The sequence below is a fragment of the Erithacus rubecula genome (genome assembly GCF_903797595.1).
Source record: "Erithacus rubecula genome assembly, chromosome: 8".
Taxonomy (NCBI): Eukaryota; Metazoa; Chordata; class Aves; order Passeriformes; family Muscicapidae; genus Erithacus; species Erithacus rubecula.
In genome coordinates, this window is record NC_136659.1 from 30,122,324 (window position 1) to 30,144,234 (window position 21,911).

The 21,911-nt window shown below is 42.2% G+C and overlaps 1 protein-coding gene across 2 annotated transcripts in view; it reads left to right on the top strand.

Annotated features, from left to right (window-relative positions):
- The first annotated feature begins 3,711 nt into the window (after positions 1–3,711).
- GPR39 (G protein-coupled receptor 39) overlaps positions 3,712–21,911 on the top strand; it is a 73,500-nt gene continuing 55,300 nt past the window's right edge. Inside the window, exons 1-2 of one of the 2 annotated variants that reach the window (XM_079311247.1) lie at positions 3,713–4,300; positions 4,375–5,385. In XM_079311247.1, coding sequence (XP_079167373.1) covers positions 4,521–5,385 — 865 coding nt within the window. In that variant the 5' untranslated portion in view covers positions 3,713–4,300; positions 4,375–4,520. Of the gene's footprint in view, positions 5,386–21,911 lie in introns of both variants that reach the window. The other variant, XM_079311248.1, reaches the window with a different exon arrangement.

Below are 21,911 nucleotides of genomic sequence, written 5' to 3' on the forward strand. Positions count from 1 at the left end.
GTAAAAGCACCAGAGCAGCCAGTGCAGCCCTGTGTAAGTGCATTTCTTGCTCAGTAGTCTGGGTGCTGCAGGCTGTGTGAGGAAGTTAGCAGGAATCCAATCCAGTGTATTGGTGAGGAGGCTCAGGTGTTGCCCAGATTTTCTGTATCTTGGATAAACCATTTATTCTCACTGTCCCCAGTTTCTTCTCATGTTGCTTGCCAATTTGTAAAATACACTGCAAGTAGAGAAGTGCTTTCATCTGTTTGTTTAGACAGAATGATTTGGAGCAGAGGTCTTTTTCACTGTGTGTACTGCAAGCACTCTTGAAATCCTGTCTCTATCCTCCAAATAAGCAAACACTCAGAGTACAGTGCTCCAAGAGGATGGCATTACAACAGGTAACACTGCACATTGCTGAATAAAAGATGGCAGCTTTCCACCTTTGTAGAGGTAATCTAATCCCATTAGAATTCATTAAGGATGTTCAGGTTACATGGAAGATCCACTGCCCAGCTTGCATAACCCAGTCTCTCCTGCTGCCAGAATAAAGGAACCGACCAGTTAACAGCACAATGTTAAACTGTTTCACCCAAACTCTAAGGGAAATTAATAAGAAATAAAGTTCACAAACGACTTGTATTTATGTATATTATTAACTACCACAATAATCTTCCAAGGGAACAAAATATAATTCAAGAATAACTCACCAGAAGAATGCAAAGGGATCTTAAGGGCAAAGAGGCTTCTTAGATTCCAGAAAACAGAAAGAAGCCTCAAGTTATCTGAGACCAGTCTTTAATTATTTAAATTTCTAATGAAAAATAATTTTAAAAGCCAACATGAGCTGTCTTACACAAATTGATTTCTTAAAACATTTAAAATCACTTGGACATTTCACTTTTGTCTGTGTTGCTTCTTCCTTTCATTCCCACAGCACTTTCCCCTCTGTCTGTGCAGATCAGAGTAACTGTCTCTGCAGAACAGCAATCTCATTTTGTTTACTTTGTGTTTCAAAGAGAATTGAACAAGCCCAGGATTCACTTTCTCTAAACAAACACTGGCAAGGCGAAGGTATCACAGCTATTCTGGGGACAAGAGGTTCGCTGAGATGGGAAATGGTAAAGACTGCAAGGAAAAAAACAGTCAGTGTGTTTTTATCTGAAAAAAAGTTAATCCTTTTCACAGCCTCATTTTCCTTGCTTTTGAGATAGCTTTGCTTTTTCATTTAGGTTTTAGAGTTTTTAAGCTAAGGGATGCAAGAAACCGAGATATTTTCTTTGTTCCTGTCAAGTAGCTTGAACAGTTTGAGAACAGAAACCAGTCGGAGCAGTGTGATTAGCAGAGCCAATTAAGGTGGATTTGCATATTCACCACGCAGCTATGGAGAAATCACTCTGCAGAGATAGCACAAGAGTGGCAGTGCCTGTGTGCCATCAGAGCAGCCTGGCATTGTGCTGTGCGGAAACAGCAGAACCACAGGGTGATCCTGCAGAGCCTGGGAGGGCAGGGCATGGGCAGGCAGGAGCAGCCTGGAAAAGGTTAATCTGCAACCCACTTATCTAAATACAACAGCATCTGTCTAGTGGGTTTATTTTCCCAGCATTCCTTCCAGATTTTCCATGATTTTTTGCTACCTGACAGTTTTGAGCACCCAACCTCACCAGGATTTTGGGACAGCTGGTCCAGGGCACAGTGGGGTACAAGGCAGTGGGTGAGTTTTGCAAGGTGCACAAGGTGGATGGATGGATGGATGGATGGATGGATGGATGGATGGATGGATGGATGGATGGATGGATGGATGGATGGCAAAGCTCTGCTTCCTTCTGCCCCAAAAGGCTTTTCACCATGGTGGTATCCAAGGACCAGGCAAGAAAGCAAACAGTCCTCTGAGAAACCTTGCACACTGTTGAATAGCAAACTGGGGCTGGCAATCACAGCAGCTTTCTTATCTCTGAGGGTGAAAAATCACCTTTTACACTACAGCAACAACAATCTGTGCTCCATCTCAGTGATTCCCTGCTCTCACCACTTGTCATCTCTTACCAGCAGCTCCAACACTATAAACATGTGTGAGAGCCCAGAGTGGCTGAGTGAGTGGCACACAGAGCCAGCTGCACCCCAAGCCCATGGGATCTGCATGTCCAGGAGGCTCAGCTTTCCCACCAAGGAGTTGACTAGGGATTGGCAGTGTGCAGCACCCGATTTTAGAAAGAAATACAGTGCTTTCTGTCCTTAATGCTCTTGCCTCCTCCTCCTCAGTGCTGGTAGCTGAAGTCCTGGTGAGCAATTTCAAGAAATCAGGTGAGGAGGGACTCGCTGGAGTGTTCTCTCAGGTATAGCTGCACAGGCCACACTCACCTTCAAAACTGCTATGGGAAAGGCAAAAACACAAATTAACTTAAGGTACTCACTGCCACAAAATGTCAAAACTTAATGAAATGCCTAAGGTGAGACCATGACAAAAATCCTAAATTTATAAACTGGTACCACATCAACAGGGGTAAAGACTCAACCTCCCTGCCACAAGGAGGCATTAAGCACATTTAGCTGGGGAGAAATCTCTCTCTCCAGGAAGATCTATATAATCACCCCTGATAGGCATTTTACTCTGGAATACTCACTCTTGGTTTATCTAGTCCAGTAACCCATGGAGAGCTTTTTTATTTTTAATGGTCTCCATCTGTGATTATCCACAATTGTCTCTTTCCTTCCTATCCCCTTTGTGGCACCAGCTCTTTATTAGAAACTTAATAAACTTTGTGTATGTTCAAAAGATAATATTGAAAACGTAAAATTGTGTTCTGCATTTTAAAATTGGTGTGGATAAAAAGGGGGAGATCTAATCCTATTGGGCCTTCTCTTTGCTCTCTCTCTCTCCCTTTTCCCTTTTGATGGTAAGCAGCAAATTTTAATTAGCTTCATTTCCACAATTCAGTCATGCATATGTAATCTTTGTTCACACTTTTATAAAGTAAAATTAAGTGAAAGAAATGGGGTAATAATAGAAAACTTGTCTGAGCAGAACAAATGTGAATTATCAAACGTAAAGAAAGATGACTGGGACTACACAGCTTGAAGTTCTGCAAGGTTTGAGGTGATTTTTCTGAAACAGAAGTGCATAAATAATGCAGAGAAACAGGTGCTGATTATCCTGTTTGGGGCATCTTTTGTTCATTGTATACTTGGGCTGCTGAGGTACAGTGATAACCACTGAATGTGAGGAGACTGCTTAATAACAATTTTCTAATGTTTCTCTTTTATCATGAGCTGCAAGTGTCACATGAGTCTGTCTAGTTAATGAAAATCACTTTGTGAACCCTCTGTTCTTTAGATTTGCTACTGGAGCAGATCACTGTACTGGGCCTCTCTTTGTTACAGCTGCAAAAGCTGTGCTGCCATTTTGCATTGTAATTTAAAGGTTTCCTAATCCATATCCACACCCTCTAATTAAATGTTTCAAGGGGTTACCTTGGGAGCCTTCAGTGCTATGGCTTGAAACTAAAACTAAAGACTGCATTAAATTTTTTCCCCCTGGAGTGAGACACAGGAAGGGGAAGAACATTTGCATTCCTGCTGCTCCAGATTGTTCGAAAGCATTGGGATGACTGGGATTACTGATTTTGTTATTTTTGTTATCTACCATGAGAAAATGGAAATTTGAAGGGAAACAATCCAGGTGTCTAAACCTAGAGCTCATCTTATTCTGCAACTTCCTCTTTAGAGTCTAACCAGTTATTTTAAGAAGCTACCAGTACAGCAGCTGAAAACCAGAACCTCCTGTTGATGTAAATCAGTCTGGGGCTGCACAGGCTCCATACCCAGCACTGCAGATGCTGAGGTCTCCGTTAAAGGGAATGTGAAGCAGTGAAGTATGTGGGCAGTAGCACTTACAGTGGTGAAGTCTGAAGCCCAGGGAGTGTTAAACTCACAAGGAAATACTTTCTCTTCAGTTCCATTCACACATTCAGCCTGACAACCAAACCCCAGCTTTAGGAGAAGCATCTCTTCCTGTGACAGGAAGTGAATTTCAGATATGAGGGGCTTGATTTTTTTTTCCCTCTCTCGAAACCTGCTGTTCTGCCAGTGACGAAGGATAGCCAAGATTTTGGTTAATGGTTAACAGAGTACTATAACCACACAGACTCTGACTTCCTTCTGCTGAGGCCAGGACCAAAAGCTGCTTTGCTTGCTGGGGAAGAGACAAGGGTGGAAAGCAGAGCAGTTCACACTGCGAAGGGCCGGGGAACAGAGGCTTCACCCTGTGGAGAAAGGAGGAGGAAAATCCAAAAGCAGCAAGAGGTGTTTGCTGCAAAGAAAGGTAAGAGCCGAAACATTTTCGTGTTTGACTTACTGACTCAGAGGCTGTTGCTCACAAACCAACAAACCCTGCAGGTGTGGCTGGTTGAGACACACTGGTTATACCAGGCTGCTCGGACATGAGTGCCTTGGGGAGAGGAGCAAAGTGAGGAGGATCTGCATGCTGTGATTTTGAAATTTGGAGAGGGCAGGAGAGCTCCTCCTCCACCCTGGGACTGCTCATGGCAGGAGAGACACCCACCTCAGACTGCTCTCATCTCATTGACCACAGCCACGTCCCCGAGTTTGAGGTGGCTCTGGGGGTCAAGATCACCCTGGCCTTAATCTACATCTGCATCTTTATTGCGGGTCTCTTGGGCAACAGCATCACCATCAAAGTGACCAGGATCCTGCAGAGGAAAGGCTACCTGCAGAAGGAGGTCACTGACCACATGGTGAGCCTGGCCTGCTCCGACCTGCTGGTCATCCTGCTGGGCATGCCCGTGGAATTCTTCAGCGCCATCTGGAGCCCCTTCTCCACGCCCAAGGGCAACCTGGCCTGCAAGCTGTACTGCTTCCTGTTCGAGGCCTGCAGCTACGCCACGGTGCTGCACGTGGGCACGCTCAGCTTCGAGCGCTACGTGGCCATCTGCCACCCCTTCAGGTTCAAGGCCCTGGCCGGGGCCCGCACCGTCAAGCTGCTCATCGCCTTCGTCTGGGGCACCTCCGTCCTGGTGGCCCTGCCCCTGCTCTTTGCCATGGGCACGGAATATCCCCTGGAGACCATCGAGGGCTACCAGAGAGCCAGCTCCTGTGTCAAACCCACCCCCAGGCACTTCATCCCCGAGCTGAAGCACAACATGACCATCTGCACCAACCTGTCGTCCCGGTGGGCCCTGTACCAGGCCAGCATCTTCGGCGCCTTTGCCGTGTACGTGGTGGTGCTGGGCTGTGTCACCTTCATGTGCCACAGCATGATGAGAGCCCTGGTGATGCACAAGGAGGGCACTGTGGCAGTGAAGGGCGCCCAGCACCAGGAGTGCTACCTGAGGAAAAGCGAGAGCCCCGAGGGGAAGAGCTTCAGGAGGCAGATCACTCTGTTCCTGGGTAAGAGCCATGTCCTACTCTGCCTCCCCCACCCCCTTCCCACCTGGCAAGAAAGCCCAGATACCTCTGGTCGTGCCCTACCAATCTCTCCCAAAGAGTTTGAAAGTGGTATAAAATGAGGGATAATACTTTTGGTATTATTATACATTTCAACAGGTGGGAGGGAAAAGAAGGAAAAATCTATTTACTGTCTGTTATTTCTGTTGGGTTTTATTCCATGCCTACAAGCAACTCTATGGGTAACAGGCTGTTGCTGCTTGACATTTGGGGTAGCAATAGGCAACAGTTACCTGGATATAAAGTAGCTCTACTTGGATGTTTTCCCACTAAATTACAAATAGGAGTGTATTTAGTAAGGCTGCTGATGGGAGGGAACACTGTCTTGCAAGATATCAAGCTTGTCTCTCTCTGAAGGCATTTCCCCGTTAATTCAGGATGCTCCTTGGAGAGTTCTCATCCTCAGCAGTTGTGGCTGTGCTGCATTTTAGCATTAGGGAAGCTGGGCTGGAGAGCTGATTTAGTCTCACAAGTTGTGGTTGCCCTCTTTGAATTTTTTTTTCTCTGGTTTTATGTGAAGGCCTGTAACCCTCAAATCATGTTTGATTCTGATCTCTCTTGCCGCATTTGTCAGACAAAAAACTAATCAAGCTGTCATTTCACCAGCTTGGAATCTTCCTGGGCAGTGATCCATGCAGTCTCCACATTTGTTGATAGTCTTATAGGGACCCTTAATCATGCCTGGCTGCATTACTGTTAGTTCCTGTTTTGTGGGGTCATTCCTTATGATGTTGGATATAACAAATGAAGCATCTAGAGCAGGAATGCACAACAGACCCAGTATTTCTGTGTTACTTTTTGGTGCACTGACTGGTAAGGCAGAGAGGGACCTGAAATCCATGGGTCTGTCAATTTCTACAACTTTAATTCGATTAGATTTTATATTACTTCTTTTCCTTTCTTTTAATTTTTTTTTTTCCATGAGGATTCTCTGCTTCCTCACCTAGTCCTGCTTTTGCCATGGTCTGTGTCAGGCCATGAAGCTGCTGTGAAGTGCAGAAATCATCTCCTCTCACAAGGTTCTGAGAGGCCCCATCTGTAATTTATTAGAGGGCTCTCTATCCCTCACTCCAGTGACAGTACAGATTTCTGGGGCAGAGCAGTGGAGCTAAATGCACCTGTTGCACAAAGGAGAAAAAGAGATCTGCTCTCACAGTGCTGCTTGGGGCACCCTTACATGTGGGGATCTCCCTCCCCTTGCACATCACCACAGCTACATTAAAGTCAAGTCTAAGATCCAAATCCTGCCCAGGTTGAGAGGGGAAGGTAAATTGCCATGACTTTTGCTCCCTTCTTGATTATTCCTCCTGGTACTCTAGCATGGAACAGGCAGATGCAGTGCTGCTTGCAAAAGTGCCAAATAAATGAAAGCAACTGGTTTGCCCTTTATGACAAGGGAATTTGCCACCCAGTGTATCTGACACTTCCACTGTACTCTCACCTTTCTGGAGGCAGGAGACACTTGTGTGAATTCTCAAAAATTATTTCAGTGGCAAGACTCTTAATAAAAGTCTTGCTAATTTACTTGGCTTGGGGAATGAATTAATAAACTGAGGAGGAAGAAACTCCAGCTTGCATATCTGAGAACAATGCAGAGCAATTTAATTTGGAGATTTCATAAGAGTGATGCTTTAGGGCAGTTTTAACCCAGAAGAAATGAACGTATAAATTGTTTACAAATTGCTAAATTTAAATATTGTGATTTAGAAGTTCTCTTTGTTTTTCATTTAACAGATGGGTCAAATTAAAACCAATACTTGCACATTCACAGCATATTTCACTTTTAATGTGAAATGTAAATGACAGTATATAACATCGTGTCTTTGTATATCTAATAGCAATAAAAACAATTTAGCATTTTCTGCTGGTTGTTAAAAGTGATAAGTTCTATAAAACAGAGATTAAAATCATAAATCTGACCATGAGAAAAAGCTGAGTAGAGGATGACACAGGAGGAACTAATGCTTTTTTAGTGTCATGTTATTGAGTGTCTCTCAAGAAAATTCATGGAAATTAATTGTAAATATTGAAAGATTACTTGCCACAGGTGGCACTGATGCTTGCAGGATGAGTCTGGATGGGGTGACACCACTGCAGAAACTCAGCAGCTGTTATATGTCTGAAAACACTTGGCTGATGCTCTTTCATGAAATGCAAGCTTTTAACAGTATTTGAAACCTCTTAATATGCTTGACCCATCCTGAGAGGGATCAGTTTCATTTTTATGGCTGTTTTGATCATGTCTTTCTCCTATAGCCATGAAGGCAGTGACCCCTAAATGGTCACAAGGTGCCTCTGGGGAGCCCTTGCTGCTCCAACCCCTGAGCTGAGGCCCTGCACTATGGCAGAGAGCTCTCAAGAAAGGGCAAGTTTGGATATCTATCTATCTATCTATCTATCTATCTATCTATCTATCTATCTATCTATCTATCTATCTATCTATCTAATATATATAACTTATATATATAAATACTATAAGTGGGTTGTAGCAAACACAGAAAGGCAATGTAAAGGAAGGATTCCATGAAAGAGAGAGCTCCAACTAGTGCAATAATTATAGATGTCAAATTATAAATAATTATAAAGGCTTCCATAGCTGAAAGCAAGTCACTTTAGGAAGTGTTAACACTGGGAAAGGGGAGCAGACTAATGGAGGGAAAGCACCACCAGCAGTGCTGCTCACTGCCATGGCTACACCTTCTTACTCTAGCCATTGTCCAGAAGCACATTTGTGCAAAAACAGCTCTGTGGTTTGTCATCACACTGGATCTGACTCCCCTGAACTTGCACTCTACAGCAAAGTGAGTTCTGATGGTCCCAGCTGAAAAAAGTGTAATTTCTAAAGCTTCTGTGCTGTTTCCCTCAGCAGTTTCAGGCTGAGCTTCTGCTAAAAGCCTTGATCATTTTGCATAAAGCAGCCTCAAGCCTACCACAGCACAGATGTTGAAATAAGAGTCCATCAGTTCTGCCACATCCTCTTTGTATTACACACTTCCAGCTGGCCCTTTGGAGCAGCCCTCCTCTGTTTGCACAGATCCACTGAGTGGGGCTGCTGGGCATGGTGTGTGCTTTGCCTTTGACATCTGTCCATGATGAAACATCCATCCTTCCTGAGATGTTCCATCCAGCAAAGGGAAATATCAGAGTAATGTGGCTGCTAGGAAGTGTTGCTGGAGGTGCATTAAGGCTCTGGTCTCAAAATCAACAACAAAGAAAATGGTTGGAAGGGAAGGTCTGGAAAAGCAAGAATTCAGACCTGACCAAGGCAATGCCACTTTTTGGTGGCTGTTGTTAAAAAAAATGCCAGGCTATTCTACAACAACACCAAAGCCTCTGTAAACACCATGAACAGCTGTACCAAGCCATGAGCTAAACCTAGATAAAACCCTGACTCAGAACTTCAAAGGAACTCTTAGAACTTAAGATAGAGCACCATTTTCTTTCCATATACTGCTGCTGGCAGCTTAATGCTCTGCTCAGAATAAAGGCATTGGAGGAATAGCCTCTCCAAAGATCATTGAAGAAGTGTATTTTGTAAGGCACTTGGCAAATTTCAGGAGGCAAATTACATCAGAGTACCTCAAATAGTTTTGAAAAATGCATGGTTGTCATCTAGGTACGACTCAGGCACGGGGTAATTTGACAATAATTGGACTTCTGTTACAGGAAAATTAGATGCTTCTTCATAGCATGGAATTGGCTGGGTTTTTTCCCTACTGAAAACGCTAAATGTTAGGGACAGAAAAAAAAAAAAAAAGAAAATAATAAACTAATTTATAAGATTCCAGAACACAACTGCAGCCTATGTTCTTTAAACTCAGCTTCACTGAGTTTGGTTCATTTCTTTAATCATTCCATCGAGCTGCCTTTGTTCAGGCTCTTTGCTGCAGATGTGTCTGAAGATGAGTTCACTGTAGGCTGGATGTGATTTTAATTTCTGTGTTTGGTGTGGTGATTCCATCCATATGTTTCCCTGAGCAGGGCTTTGAGTTCCACAAGACAAGAAGGAGGCTCAGTGCCCTGGAATGGGTGACAGGGGCTGAGGGAACAGGAAACACTCAGACCAACAGAGCAGAGCCTGGCCACTCAGCTGTATGGGGCATCCCCTCTGTAAATAGTAAGTTTTTTTCTTTTAAGTCCTGCTTCTTGGAAGAGTGATAAAAGCAAATTATTTTCCTGCTGGTGTTAGGTAAAATTTGTCTTCCTCTTCTCTGCAAAAGCATTAACCCAGTGTCAGCAGCAAAACTAATCAGTGCTGCTGAATGCTGGCAGCACAAAACTGAAGCTCAGCTATTCAACAGGTGACAATGGAAAGGCTGCATTGAGGGATGATGGCTTCTCAGGGCAATTGTGTACAAATAATATCCTCTGAAGAGTTGGGGAACTTCTTTCAGTTAAAAAAAATAAAAAACACCCACAGTAAAATAGACTCGGCAAACTTCCAAAATCCAGACATCTGTGTGTTCAGGTTTCCCACACAGCAATTTAAAAAGGAACATAGGGAGAGCCCAGCATAATTTTCCTCCCTATTGTACAGAAAGCAATCTATCTACTCCTGCTTTTAACTGGACTCATGTAAGAGAAGATTGTACTTGCAGCATAAGTGGACAGTCTTCCTTTCCTCCTACACTGAGGGATGGCAAAACAGCACCAAGAGAAATAGAATGGAAGAATAGCGACTAATTGAGGCCAGCACCCCCAAGGTACTTAAGATTTTTGTAGTTTTAATGGAAAAATCAATGTGTGATTACACTTTGTATTAGAGTACTTAAAAATTGCTTCAGCATGAAAAGTCTGCAGCTTTGAAAACAACCTCACCCTGCAAATACTGTAGTCAGGGGACCAAATTCACCACTAATGTAATTCACATCATTCCCATGTATGCTGCCTTGGCAGATAGGGTCTCTGGGGACACCTGAGTGCTGTTTCTGCATGAGAATACGAGGAACATTTTCCATGAGGGCAATGAGTGCTTTAATGGTGCTCTGTTAAAGTTGTGGCCAAGCTTCTTTCTTTCACCTGATGCCTACAATGAAGCTGGGATTTCACCTGGCCTGTAGGGACTTAGAGGTTTTGATTCTTTATGCTTCAGCATCTGTGCTGCCCAGAGAATAAGAGCACAGCTAAGATTCCTGAAGCATTTCTGTACTTAGAGCTGCCCAAAAGCCTCATTAAGGACCATTACCTGTGCTGGCCTTAAACTTAATATTATTAATCTCTCTCTTCCCCTCTTACAAGCTGTTGTTAATAAACCTAGTGGCCCTTGGTTCTCCTGGCACTCCTAGGTAAATGCTAAGAGAAGGAATTAGGGAGGTGCAGGCAATATCCCTCTGTGGCAATGTGAGCCAAGAAACAGGGAGGGCACTGCTGCCTTTGGAGTGAGGACAGGCTGTGTCAGCTTCTGAAAAATACACTGTCTCATGGCAAACCCTCCACAAGACATGTTTTCTTACAAGCAGAAGCCTTGGAAAATGTCTTTTTCTTCAGAGTGGATAAGAAAGGAGGAAGATTTATTTGTCTCAAAGTGGAGGAACACAGATGATGCTACAGGTATGAAGTGGATTGAGGGAGATGGCCCTCAGACAAACACAGCAGCCCTGCATTAGGGAACCCTGTCCCATCAATTTTGCTCTGCTGCCCCTGTTCTTTGGTCAAGAGATTATTGTCTTCAGCATTAATTTCCCAGTTTCTCTCTGAAACTCTCTTTTCTTACCCTCTTCTGAGCAAGGTGCCATCTCAAATGTAGATTGCTCTTGTAACTCCCCAGTTTCAGTAGGTAGGAGTCATTTGTGAGAAGTTCACAGATAATTTATTAGAATCTTCACCTGTGAAGGCTAAATGCATTATCTAATCCTCTGTTGTTTCATATTCAAATTATACTGCATTTCCTGTAATTAAATCTTTTGTTTTCCTATCTGATGCTGGGGCCATTATCTTTTAACAATGCTTGCAAGCCTGTGAATTTTAATGGAGAATCAAAGTAATTATTAGTTACTCCCATCTGGAGTACTAATTAGGGACCCTATATAGTATATATAAACAAGAAAAAAAAATGTTGTATGTCTTGTGTACCAGTAGAAACTTTCAGGCTCCTGGGGAGTAAATTTTTCACTGTGAATCCACACCTATGCCTCATCAAAAGATCCACCTCTGACACAAGCCCAGCTCCTGCCACATCAACACTGAGACTAGCAGGTGTTTTTCCTCACACAGGGCACCACAAATTAGTGTCTAATCTTCTTTTTTCTTCTGTTTTCAGTTAGAGTTGAGATTGAGTGAATGGGGGATGGATTTTTTTGTGTTTGAACTTGGTAGTTTATTTATTCTTATCTATAGTACAGTGAGTTCTTCTGCACTTCTAGGTAACAAGCTAAAAGTGAGAAAATGTTGATGGATCTTGCTAGTCAAAAGGTTTTTAAGGCCTAACTATCCAATTAAAAACTAACATCTGTATTACTGATACTTTTGACCCAATGACTAAACACTTGTGACTTGCACTGCAGCACTTTCTAGCCAATAAAAAAGTACTTCCTAAAACTAAAAAGAAGAAGGAACAAAAAGGAATAAAAAGACAATGCCCAAGAATGTCCATCTTGTCCCATACTTATTACTATATTCTAAAACCCCAAATTCCAAACCCTTCACCATGTGAAATCACATACCTCTATTCAACTACAAACCTGTGATTCTAACTCCATCACTCAAATTTGGAAGCCTTCTCTAAGGCCTCAAGTCAAAAGCAGTGCTCTTTTGAGGGTCAGTGTCAGAAAGTTCAAAGCTCCCTTGCTTCAGTAAGTCACAAATTGTGACTTACAAGGAAAGGTGAAACTGAGAAAGAGGTCTGGTACTGGGATGAGTCAAGTTTTCCATGTTTCCTCCTAACCTGTCTGTAAGCTTCTCATTGTTGCATTAATTCCCTCTTAAAAGCACACAGAATTTTTGCTCTTACCAATTTTTTAGAATAAGGAATTTACGTTGCAATGGAGGATGAGGTTAGAGTTGAGGATCTGTCAGCAGGTGTATGTGGTTACAGAAGGATGCAGGGAGAGTTCTGTGAGCACTCAAAGCTCTCGACAAGCACCTGCAAACAAGTAATGTGTAACAATTACCAGGAAACTAAACTTTAATCATCAGTATAAAAACAACAGGGGTGCATTACAGAAGATAACATTTCTTAGCCACCCATCCTTCCTCAGTGTAAATGGATTTCTTTTCCTGTGTTTGATTAGGTAGCATCTGCTCCAATCTCTGGCTGCACCTTGCAGAAGAGCTCAGCCCTTCTCAGAGGGCAGTGTAAATATTTTCTCCCTGCTCATGAATCATTTCTGCGATTCCACCTTGATTTGCTCCTCCCTATATTATTGCCAGTCTGCTTTTGGTTGAGTGTAATGATTGTCTGACACAGCTAAATGAGCAACCACCTCAAGCTCAGACTTTTGTTTTCTGTGGCTTGTCTGGTCTGGTGCTGCTGAAGGTGATTTTGATTTAAAGAAATACTAGAAGACTTTCTTGATTGCTCCTTCATAACAAATCCCTGTAGTTCAGAATATATGTATACCTGCTATTAGCTTGCTGTAATTGCAATTATTAATGTCCTTTTACCATAAGGCACAGAATTTAAATTATGAAACTCGCTGTTGTGGAGGCCAGATGTAAAAATGAGCTCCTAAAGAGGTTAAATGTAACCTTGAAGGACAGTGCTGCCAAAAACAAGATATAATCTCCACTCTAGAAAGTCCTGATACTTCTGGCTGCCAAGACCATGGTGTGAATAGAACAGGAAAATCCCTTGTTCCTTCTCCAGCAGATCTCTGTGTGGGATCATCACAGAGAGATGGGCAGAAAAGTCCTGGGTCTGTCCCAGAATGTCTGCTTTTAATATGAAACTTTATATGCAAAACCAGGCATGTCATCTGTCTGCCTTCAGCCAGGAACAGGAACATGAACTTTTTAAGATGGTAAAACAAAAAATTTTGAGTAGATAAGAGAAAAAAATGGATTGAAATGCTCTTGATTATTTTCCTTTACACCCTTCTGCCCCTAAAATGTAACCTTTCAGAGAAAAAAAAGTTTTTATTTCTTGATGTGTTAGTTACCTCTGTTGTGTGTACACCAAAATGTCTCATTTGATAAGCTCTAGTACTTGCTGATGTTATAATTCCTGTGCCTCTCTCCAATTGTCTCTCTCTCCAATAAAGACAACTTTTGATCCCTCTGAGGTTGAAAATAAAGCTGACATTTGTCCCATAAAAACACTGAGAATGAAGGTCCTCACCCGCTGAATATCTTAAAAAATGCTTAAAGATATCTATAGAAGAGAGTCCTTGAATCTGCTAAGACTGAAGCAAAAATCAGAATAAAACTTTTAAGGTAGCTAAAGATTGCAGTAGATCAGCAACAGAGTACACAGATATTCAAACAGTCTTTTTTGTGAACACAACTTTTAGCATGCCAGGTTTTAACCATTAGATAAGAGCAGCATTGTGTGGTGAAGGTCACACTGAAGTCAAAAGCAAGCAGGCTGCTGCTTGCCCTTGTCCTTCAGACAGTGAAATTGCTAAAAGCCTTCTGGCTTTCTGTCACAGGCTTACTCAACAGACCTTTCTGATTGCTTGAAAGAAATGCTTGTCTAAAATGGGTGAAATGGGTTGTGTCACAGGTGTTCAAAAGATGGTATTTAAGAGATTGTTTTGTCTTGAAAGTCAAAATACCTGAGCCTCAGTGCTAGTAGTGATCACATCAACTTCTGCCAAAGGTGTAAGAGAATGTATTGGCATTTTCAGACATACACAAACTTTTAAAGTCTTGGATGATGATTCTAGAGGAGTAACTTAGCTACTGAAGTTTAATGGTTTAGAATATATTTGTTTGTAAACTTGAACTTTGAAGAAATGCAATGTGTAACTACCCATTCTGAGACTGGAAGAAAAAAGCTGCTAAGGTGGTGGAGGATGGGGAGACAGATCTTTAACAGCAGCTAAAAAGTTGTTGCATTGTTTAATGCAGCAAACAGAAGAATAAGCTGGCTTTGAGTTATCTGTAAGTACAGTGAGTGCCAAGGAAAGAGGAAGATCTGGTTTGTACCCTGGTTTGAAAAACTTGTAAAAGGGATTCAGAAACAGCTGTATGCAGAGAGACTCTGGGCACAGCCAGCCTGCTCTCCCTGTGCAGTGAGCTAAGCCTGGCACTCCTGCAGTGCATGTTCAGACACTGCCCAAGGAGCCCAGCCTGTTTCAGTCAGGTTATGCCATGCAGTTTGCAATTGCCCACAGCTGCAGAGCAAGAATCTTCCCTCCAGCTTGCACACCTTCCTCTTCAGCTTAGGGACATGAGCTGAAAGTTGTACTACCCTTGATTAAGTCCAAATTTAAAGAGCTTTAAATCCATGCTGACTATAGATTTGCCATTAGAAAAACCCAGCCAAAAACAGCAATACAAGAGTAAAATGAGAAAGTTCTTCTGAAACAGCTGCCTGCTGGTCTGGTGGGCACAAAAGGCCATCACCCCTCAGCTGGAGCAGTGTCTGTGCCTGTGGAGGTCTGTGGCTTTATCTCTCTTCTTGCCTTCAGCGCTTCCCTTGTGCCCTTTCTTAAAAAATTTTCCCACCTGGTGTGCTTGGAGGCAGCCTCGGGAATTCATTGTTAGAAGTTAATGTCTGGAGACTGAAGCTTTCCATTGGCTTAATTCCCTTCCCTTTTCCTACCTCCTGCTCATGTACATGTCTGCTGAATTCTAAAAAGCTTTTTGATAGCAACTTGGAATTCAAACATCCCCTTTCCTGGTCCAAGCCAACATTTGAATGCATTCTTTCCTATTACTAAGAACATATTGACAATTTAGGAAACATTGTCCTATGGTGCAAACACTCTGATATTACAAAATGCTGCCATGTTCTCTGCATTGATCTAAATGAGAGCATTGGCACAAGAACTAATAGGTCTGTGGGGGCCATGAATGAGTACAGGCAGAAATGAGAAAATTTCTAATCATTAAAAGGACGTGTTCAGGGGCACTTTTTGAAGTGGAGAGTGGGACTGAACTCGTTCAGTTTCTGGGGTACAGAATGTGATCATTTGTGCAAGTCTGTGGTGGGAGTGGAGACATGTTTCTGGCCATAAAGCCAAGGACTCTGCTGGTTTGGAAGGAAAAGTCTGGAATGAAAAAGCCACTTTTGGTGCTCCTTGGTGTGGCCTGTGTGACTCTATCCTCTTTTGGGAGACTACTGAACTTGAAAGGTCCAGCAAGCCTAAGCAAGCTGAACATTTTCAGATACCTTCCAAATACCTTTTGAAACTTTGAGAAAGGTGTCCTGGCACCACACAAGTCCCCCTTGGTGCACACCCAGGTCTCTGCATGTAGGTGAAGGAACCATGTCCTGCATGTTTTGGTCTCTGAATCAAGGGTGAGACATCCCTGTGCTGCTGCTCCTCTGGCTGCCTAGAGCACTCAGCCAGGCTGCCCTGGTGCCCTGCTCCAAGCCCACGTGGCTGTCAGACTCCTGTGCCTGGTTAATGCTGCTCAAAACCCTCCTCTGAGCCCCTATCTCCCAGAGAGAATTGCTTTAACCTTATCAAATGGAGGTGAAATTTAAAATGACTTAATGTTTATTTGCTGACAGGCAGGAATGTCCTCTAAATTGACTGTCACAGCTGGAACACAATGCTGTAGGACAAACTCAAAACCTCTTCCTGGCCTTCAATGAAACAATGTTAAGTTTGGGAAGTGGGGATATAATTTTTGCCCCTGTGGATAGGTGTGGATAGCATTCTCATTTTGAAGTTTTATACAATGAAGCTATATTTGATATTTGCATAATTCAAATAGATGAAATCCTCAAACAGGCACAGAAGACTTGATTTCATTAACTTGGGATGCAGCCATCCCCATCTTTCATGCAAATGGAAAATACCTTTCCTGTAAGTGTGCTTTAAAGATTCATTTCTTTCTCTAATCAAGTGGTGAAATCCTACCCACGGGAACAAGAATTGATTTCTTTTCCCTTCAGACTCGATATCATAGACCTTATTTGGGCTAAGTCCTGCCATGGAATGTGAGGTTAACCCTTCTGTGTGCTGCCAATCAGCTCCAGGAACAGGTTTTGCTGCTGGAAATGCACGAGGTGCAGCTGTCCTGCAGATGTAGCCATCAGCTCAGGGATGCTCTGCCTCTTGTCAGCAAGGATCTATTTCCCCTGGATCCCTGACCTTGAGAACTCACTTTTAAATTCCCCCCTGGGCCTTGAAGGCTGTAATTGATTACGGTTGTTTGGGTTTTAGTCTTTAACAATCAAGGTGAAGAATTGCTCCCCAATTTGTGAAGATGTCAGGGGAAGGCAGCTTGCCCACACTGCATGGGCAGTGTCAGGGAGCTGAGTGGGCTCCTGCAAGCCTTCCATGGAACACTGCTGTTTCTGGTTGGGAATGGAAATCACACAGGAATGCTCTGCTCTTGTGCCAGGGGCCTCTTGGGGTAGGAGACAGCTCCACTGCATTAATTCAATTTAATAGGCATCAGTGAAAAATAAAGGTATTTGATGTTGGTCCAAGCAGTCTGAGGGAATAGTTCCTCATTATGTAGTCTGAGCCCTGGCTGGGACTCCTGTCCATGGCAGTGCTAAGGTGAATCTCCTTCTCTCCTTACTACTGAATTGCCTGTATATCTTTGTATGCTGTTTTCTGGTTCACCTGCTTGGTAACAAAGCACTGCATTTTATTTTCTGTCTTTCAGATATGTCACTTTTCACTTGAATTGCCTTATATTACTTGAAAGTGATAGCCTGACCCCTTGGACACTGTGCTTCATCAAAAGCAGGATGCTCTGCTACATTCCAGTGAGGAGCTGCCTTAAAAATAATCAAAAAATCCCCAAAGCAAACCAAAATGAAGCCAAAAGAACCAACCAAAACAGAACACACCTTTACCCCCCAAATTAAGAACCACAAAGACAAGAGGAAAAGATGAATTTTTCTATGATATCTCATGATGCTTTGTTTTCTCATTCTCTTTGCCTTAGAACACAAAGCAGTCACTGGGAAGGGTTTTTTCCTCACTCTGAAAGTGAATTTATGGTGTGCTCCTTGCCTCTCCTGCCCACCAGCTCTGCAGAAGAAAGCAGTTGGTCAGCTGCACTGAATGGCTCAAGAGAAGCCAAGATGACCTGGGTTTTCCTCTGGTGTTGAAGGAATATTTTACTCTCTGATTGGCACTGATTAGCAAACCCTCCCTTAAGTGTATCCATGTTGTGGTACCTGGAGTCAGCTCAGGAAGCAGCCAGGTGGGAGAGACACCATCTCTGCTTCCCTCAGGGTCCATGTGGCCACAAAATGTGACTTTTTTATACCAGGCAGTGCTGAAATGTCCTGTGTCTATAGACACAGGATGTGTGGATATAAACACATTTACATGGGAGTACTGACTGATGGGAGGAGCCACTCTCAGCAATTCCCTTGCCACGTCTCATGTTGTTCTCACTCAGCACCAGGTTGGGTTTCTGGCTTGTTTGGTTTAGTCTTTAAAAAGAATAAGTCACATTTTGGGAAAAGACCTGTCCAGCAAAAGCCACAAGAGCCTGGAGAGTGGGGCAAACATCACACTTGTCAGTGTGCACTGGAGTTCATCACACTGAATTCAGGAGGGCTAAAAGCATTTCAGACTTTGAGTGACAAAAATCTTGCTGACTGAACTCTACTGAACTCTGCTTTCAAGTCATTTAAGGACAGGAATAATTGCCATCCTTAGATCACAATTCTCAAATTTTTTATCACTTGAAGCAGCATTGAGAAAACCAAGTGTCCCTAGGGTTCAAATCTTCTTTATTTAATTTTCCTAATATTTTAATCTATCAATGGTTCTGATCATTTTTTCTCGATGTGGTTTTGAGGAGAAAATCCAGAGGCATGAAAAAATCTGTTTAAAGTGAGACATCATGCTTTTGATCCAAGGACTGATGTTCAATGGGAGGAATAGAAACAAAAGTCTCATGATAACCCCTTTGCTTTCCTAAAATAGAAAACCTGCCTAGTTAATGAATATAAATGAATGTACATTCACTTACTTTTTTTTTGGGTTTTTTTTTTTTTTTTTTTTTTTTTTTTTTTTTTTTTTTTTTTTTTTTTTTTGAGGTTACTAAAGCTGATTAGCATTAGGGTACCACAATTTATTTAAAGCAGTTGAGTAATTATTCTGCTTTCTATCCTATGAACATGCAACTTATTTATTATTAAAAGTTTAGGGGCTTTTTTAGTGTATCCTTGAAATAACATTGGGGACATATCTTTGTCATCATCTGAGCTTTAAAAGAAGTATTTTACAATACGTAGTTCTGGTATACAGGCAAAGAAGAAAAATTGGTCAATGCTATAGATATTCAATAAACTGTGATGCATCGTCTTACAGGAAAGGACCTAAAATCCTTAGGCACAAAATAATGTATTGACAATTTGTGTTTACACAAGTAGAATTCAATATTCAGCATAATTAAATTAGAAATTGATAGCTTGAGCAAAACAAAACAGTTTTTCATATAAAATTTAACACGGGTGAAGCCTCTTTGCTTTGCTGTGACACCAGGTGGATCAGGGTGCTTTGGCTGACAGTCATTTTCCAGCAGATCATCAAAAAGTGACTTGTATGTGTTAGCCCTACCTGTTCTGTTGGGCTAATGAGAATTTATTCTCCACTTGCCTGTGGAGGCTGTGTTGTCAGTAATGCCAAGCAGGTTAAGTTTCTCTCTCCAGGTCCATCCTTGCAAAAATTGCATCTTCTTTTCTCCCCAACCACCCATTCTCAGGGTGTGGAAAACAGGCAGAAAAGTGAACTGGCTCTGGCTGCAGTCAGAGTGAGGGTGTGGAGATTTTTCAGCCTTGTTCCTTGTTGTCCCTTCTTTAAATTTTAATAAGCTGGCTGTTGGACAGAAATACCTTTAACCTGGTTAAAAGTTATTCACTAGGTTTACATAATTTAAGGTATAATTGGAGTTCTTCTTTGGGCTGTGAGCACTTTAATTCCTCATGCTTGGTAGTCATCCCTAAAGGTGTGTGAAATTGTGTGTGTAGGAAAAGAAAGGATGAGATTCTTAAACACAAAATTATTATTTTAGGTGTAGTAGCACCGTTTTAGATTAAAAATTACTTCAGTATGAAAATTCTATTTTGGGATTAATGACTAAATCACAGACACCTCTAGCCAAAACAAATGAAACCCAACAGAGCAGAGTTTCAGTATTAGGTCTGCTTTCCCACAGGAACACACACTCAGCTCTCATTATTTGCAAGTTCTGTGTAGGTGCCCAGGGAGGAACATACAGCACTTAGAAGCTGGGGGAAAATAAAAAAGAATCTGCTCTGAAGCTTCCCTGCTAAAGTACTTGAACCTCATCTAAACAGTATTATGGGATACAAGAAAAATTCTGCAGCTGGTGAACTTTATGGCAAAGTTGCATTTCATCCTCAGACCAGTTGTAAAAAGACAAACTAAAATAAATCTTCTACATTTTGCAGATGTGCAGACAATTCATGAATAAAATTTAAATCTGCAAGCAACCTATTATGCCATAATAACAGGTTAAAAAAAAATTAAAGCACCTGTATGCTACTCATTTAGAACCAGCAGCTTCTGAGAACAATGACATCAGGCAGCCTCTCCTGACTTAGCAGAAGCAGTACTGAGTTATATGAATGGGTTCTTCAGTGATATAACAAAACAGTTTTTTGGAGCCCAGTCTGAGACCAGGAGCCCACTTGTACCGACAAAACCAAATAATTTCTATGTCAAAATCTATCTACAAAATCTACCTAGACCCAGGAAGAATGGTGAAAAGGAAATTCATATATAAAGTTGATCTCCTCTAATGTTTATTAACAGAGCAGTTACATTTTAAGTGCATGTACCAAATACTTTGAAACTAGATAAGAAATGTTTATTTACAGTAGAAAAGTGGCCTCACTGCTTCTGAGAACCAGAGGCTCCACCATGATAAGTGCAGCTAGTTTTAGGTAACTCAATTTTGCATTTCCTGAAAGTGTACATGCAAGAATCTTCATTGTAAAAACAATTATTTATCTTTGAAGAGCTCATGATTACCAGAATCTCCAACATATGTTGCATTTTTTAAGATGTTGGTCATGGGTTGCTGGATGAATATGAGCTGCAGTAAGCTCATAAAGGCAGATGGATTTGAGTAGCAAGAAATTCTGCTAGAAGACATTAATTGTCAGCCACCTCTGATGCTGGTGTTGGAAGATGAAGAGGATTATTGCACCAGCTTGTAGCTGCTCAGAGGAAAAATAACTTCTGTGCATTTGCAGATTAAACTAGACAAAGGCTTTGCTTCTCTGAAGAAAACTCCTTAAGATAACTTGCACTGAGGCTCTGAAGTGCAGCCCGTTTGTATTTTTCCCTTGGCAGTGCTACAAAACCTCATCTCTCCCTGATCTGCATTTGAGGAGTCTTCCTTTTTATCTCTTTTAGATATGGGACTTTTCCACTTTAAGCACTTCCTCTCTTTCATTGGAGCATGGAGCTGTTGGGAGGGTTTTTTTTCTATCTTGAGCCTGAGCAGTAGTCCAGCTATTTGCTTTAGAGAGCCCCTGTTTTGTCATTGATGGGCAGTTGTATTTCCAAATGGACTGACTGCAGCTCTCCTGGGTGAGTGTGCTTTGTCTGATTTTGTCTTGCAGTAGCACAGGGACAGCCTGCAGCTCTGTTTGTTCACAGAACTGCACATTCAGACACACTGGTGCATTAAACCTGATGCACTGAGGAGGGTAAACATGCTGTGGCATGTAGGCCTTATGGAATCATAGAATCATGGAACATCCTGAACTGGATAATTTCTAATATGCAGTTCCACGTACAAGGGAATTGTGATGAAATTTAGAGAGCGGAGAAACCGTGGGGTTCAATTCAGGCACACATCATTCCACAGGAACATCACTTCTGCGTCACTTTAATGCTTGCTGCACAACCAGGCATTTTGGACTTTTGAAAAGATCATCATGTGGTGCTAATAGTGCAGGTTTTTCGAGCCCATGGTATTCATATGTGAAGAAATCAAGCTGAAACCTCTCTCTTGTTTTCTCTCCTTTCTCTGTCTCCCACCAACAGCCCAGCTCTAGGTCAATCAGCAGTGAACAGACCTGAGATCTCTAAATGGGGTAGACACATGCAGTTTACTCATGGCACTTGATTTGACTTCAAAAATGAGTAATTAAACGATTTTTGGAGATTGGTCTTCCTTTTTGCCCTACCTGCAATCTCTTTCTCCCCAGCTGGCTAAACAGTAGTGTGGGGGTATGTACCTGCAGACAATAATATTTCTTTGAAGTCTTCCCTGCTTTTAATTTCATATTTGTGGAAAATGTGATTATATAGGCTGTGATTTCATAGAATCATGGAATGTTTTGGGTTGTAATGGACCTCAAAGACAATCTCTTTTCAACTGCCTGCTATGGGCAGGGACACCCAGCACTA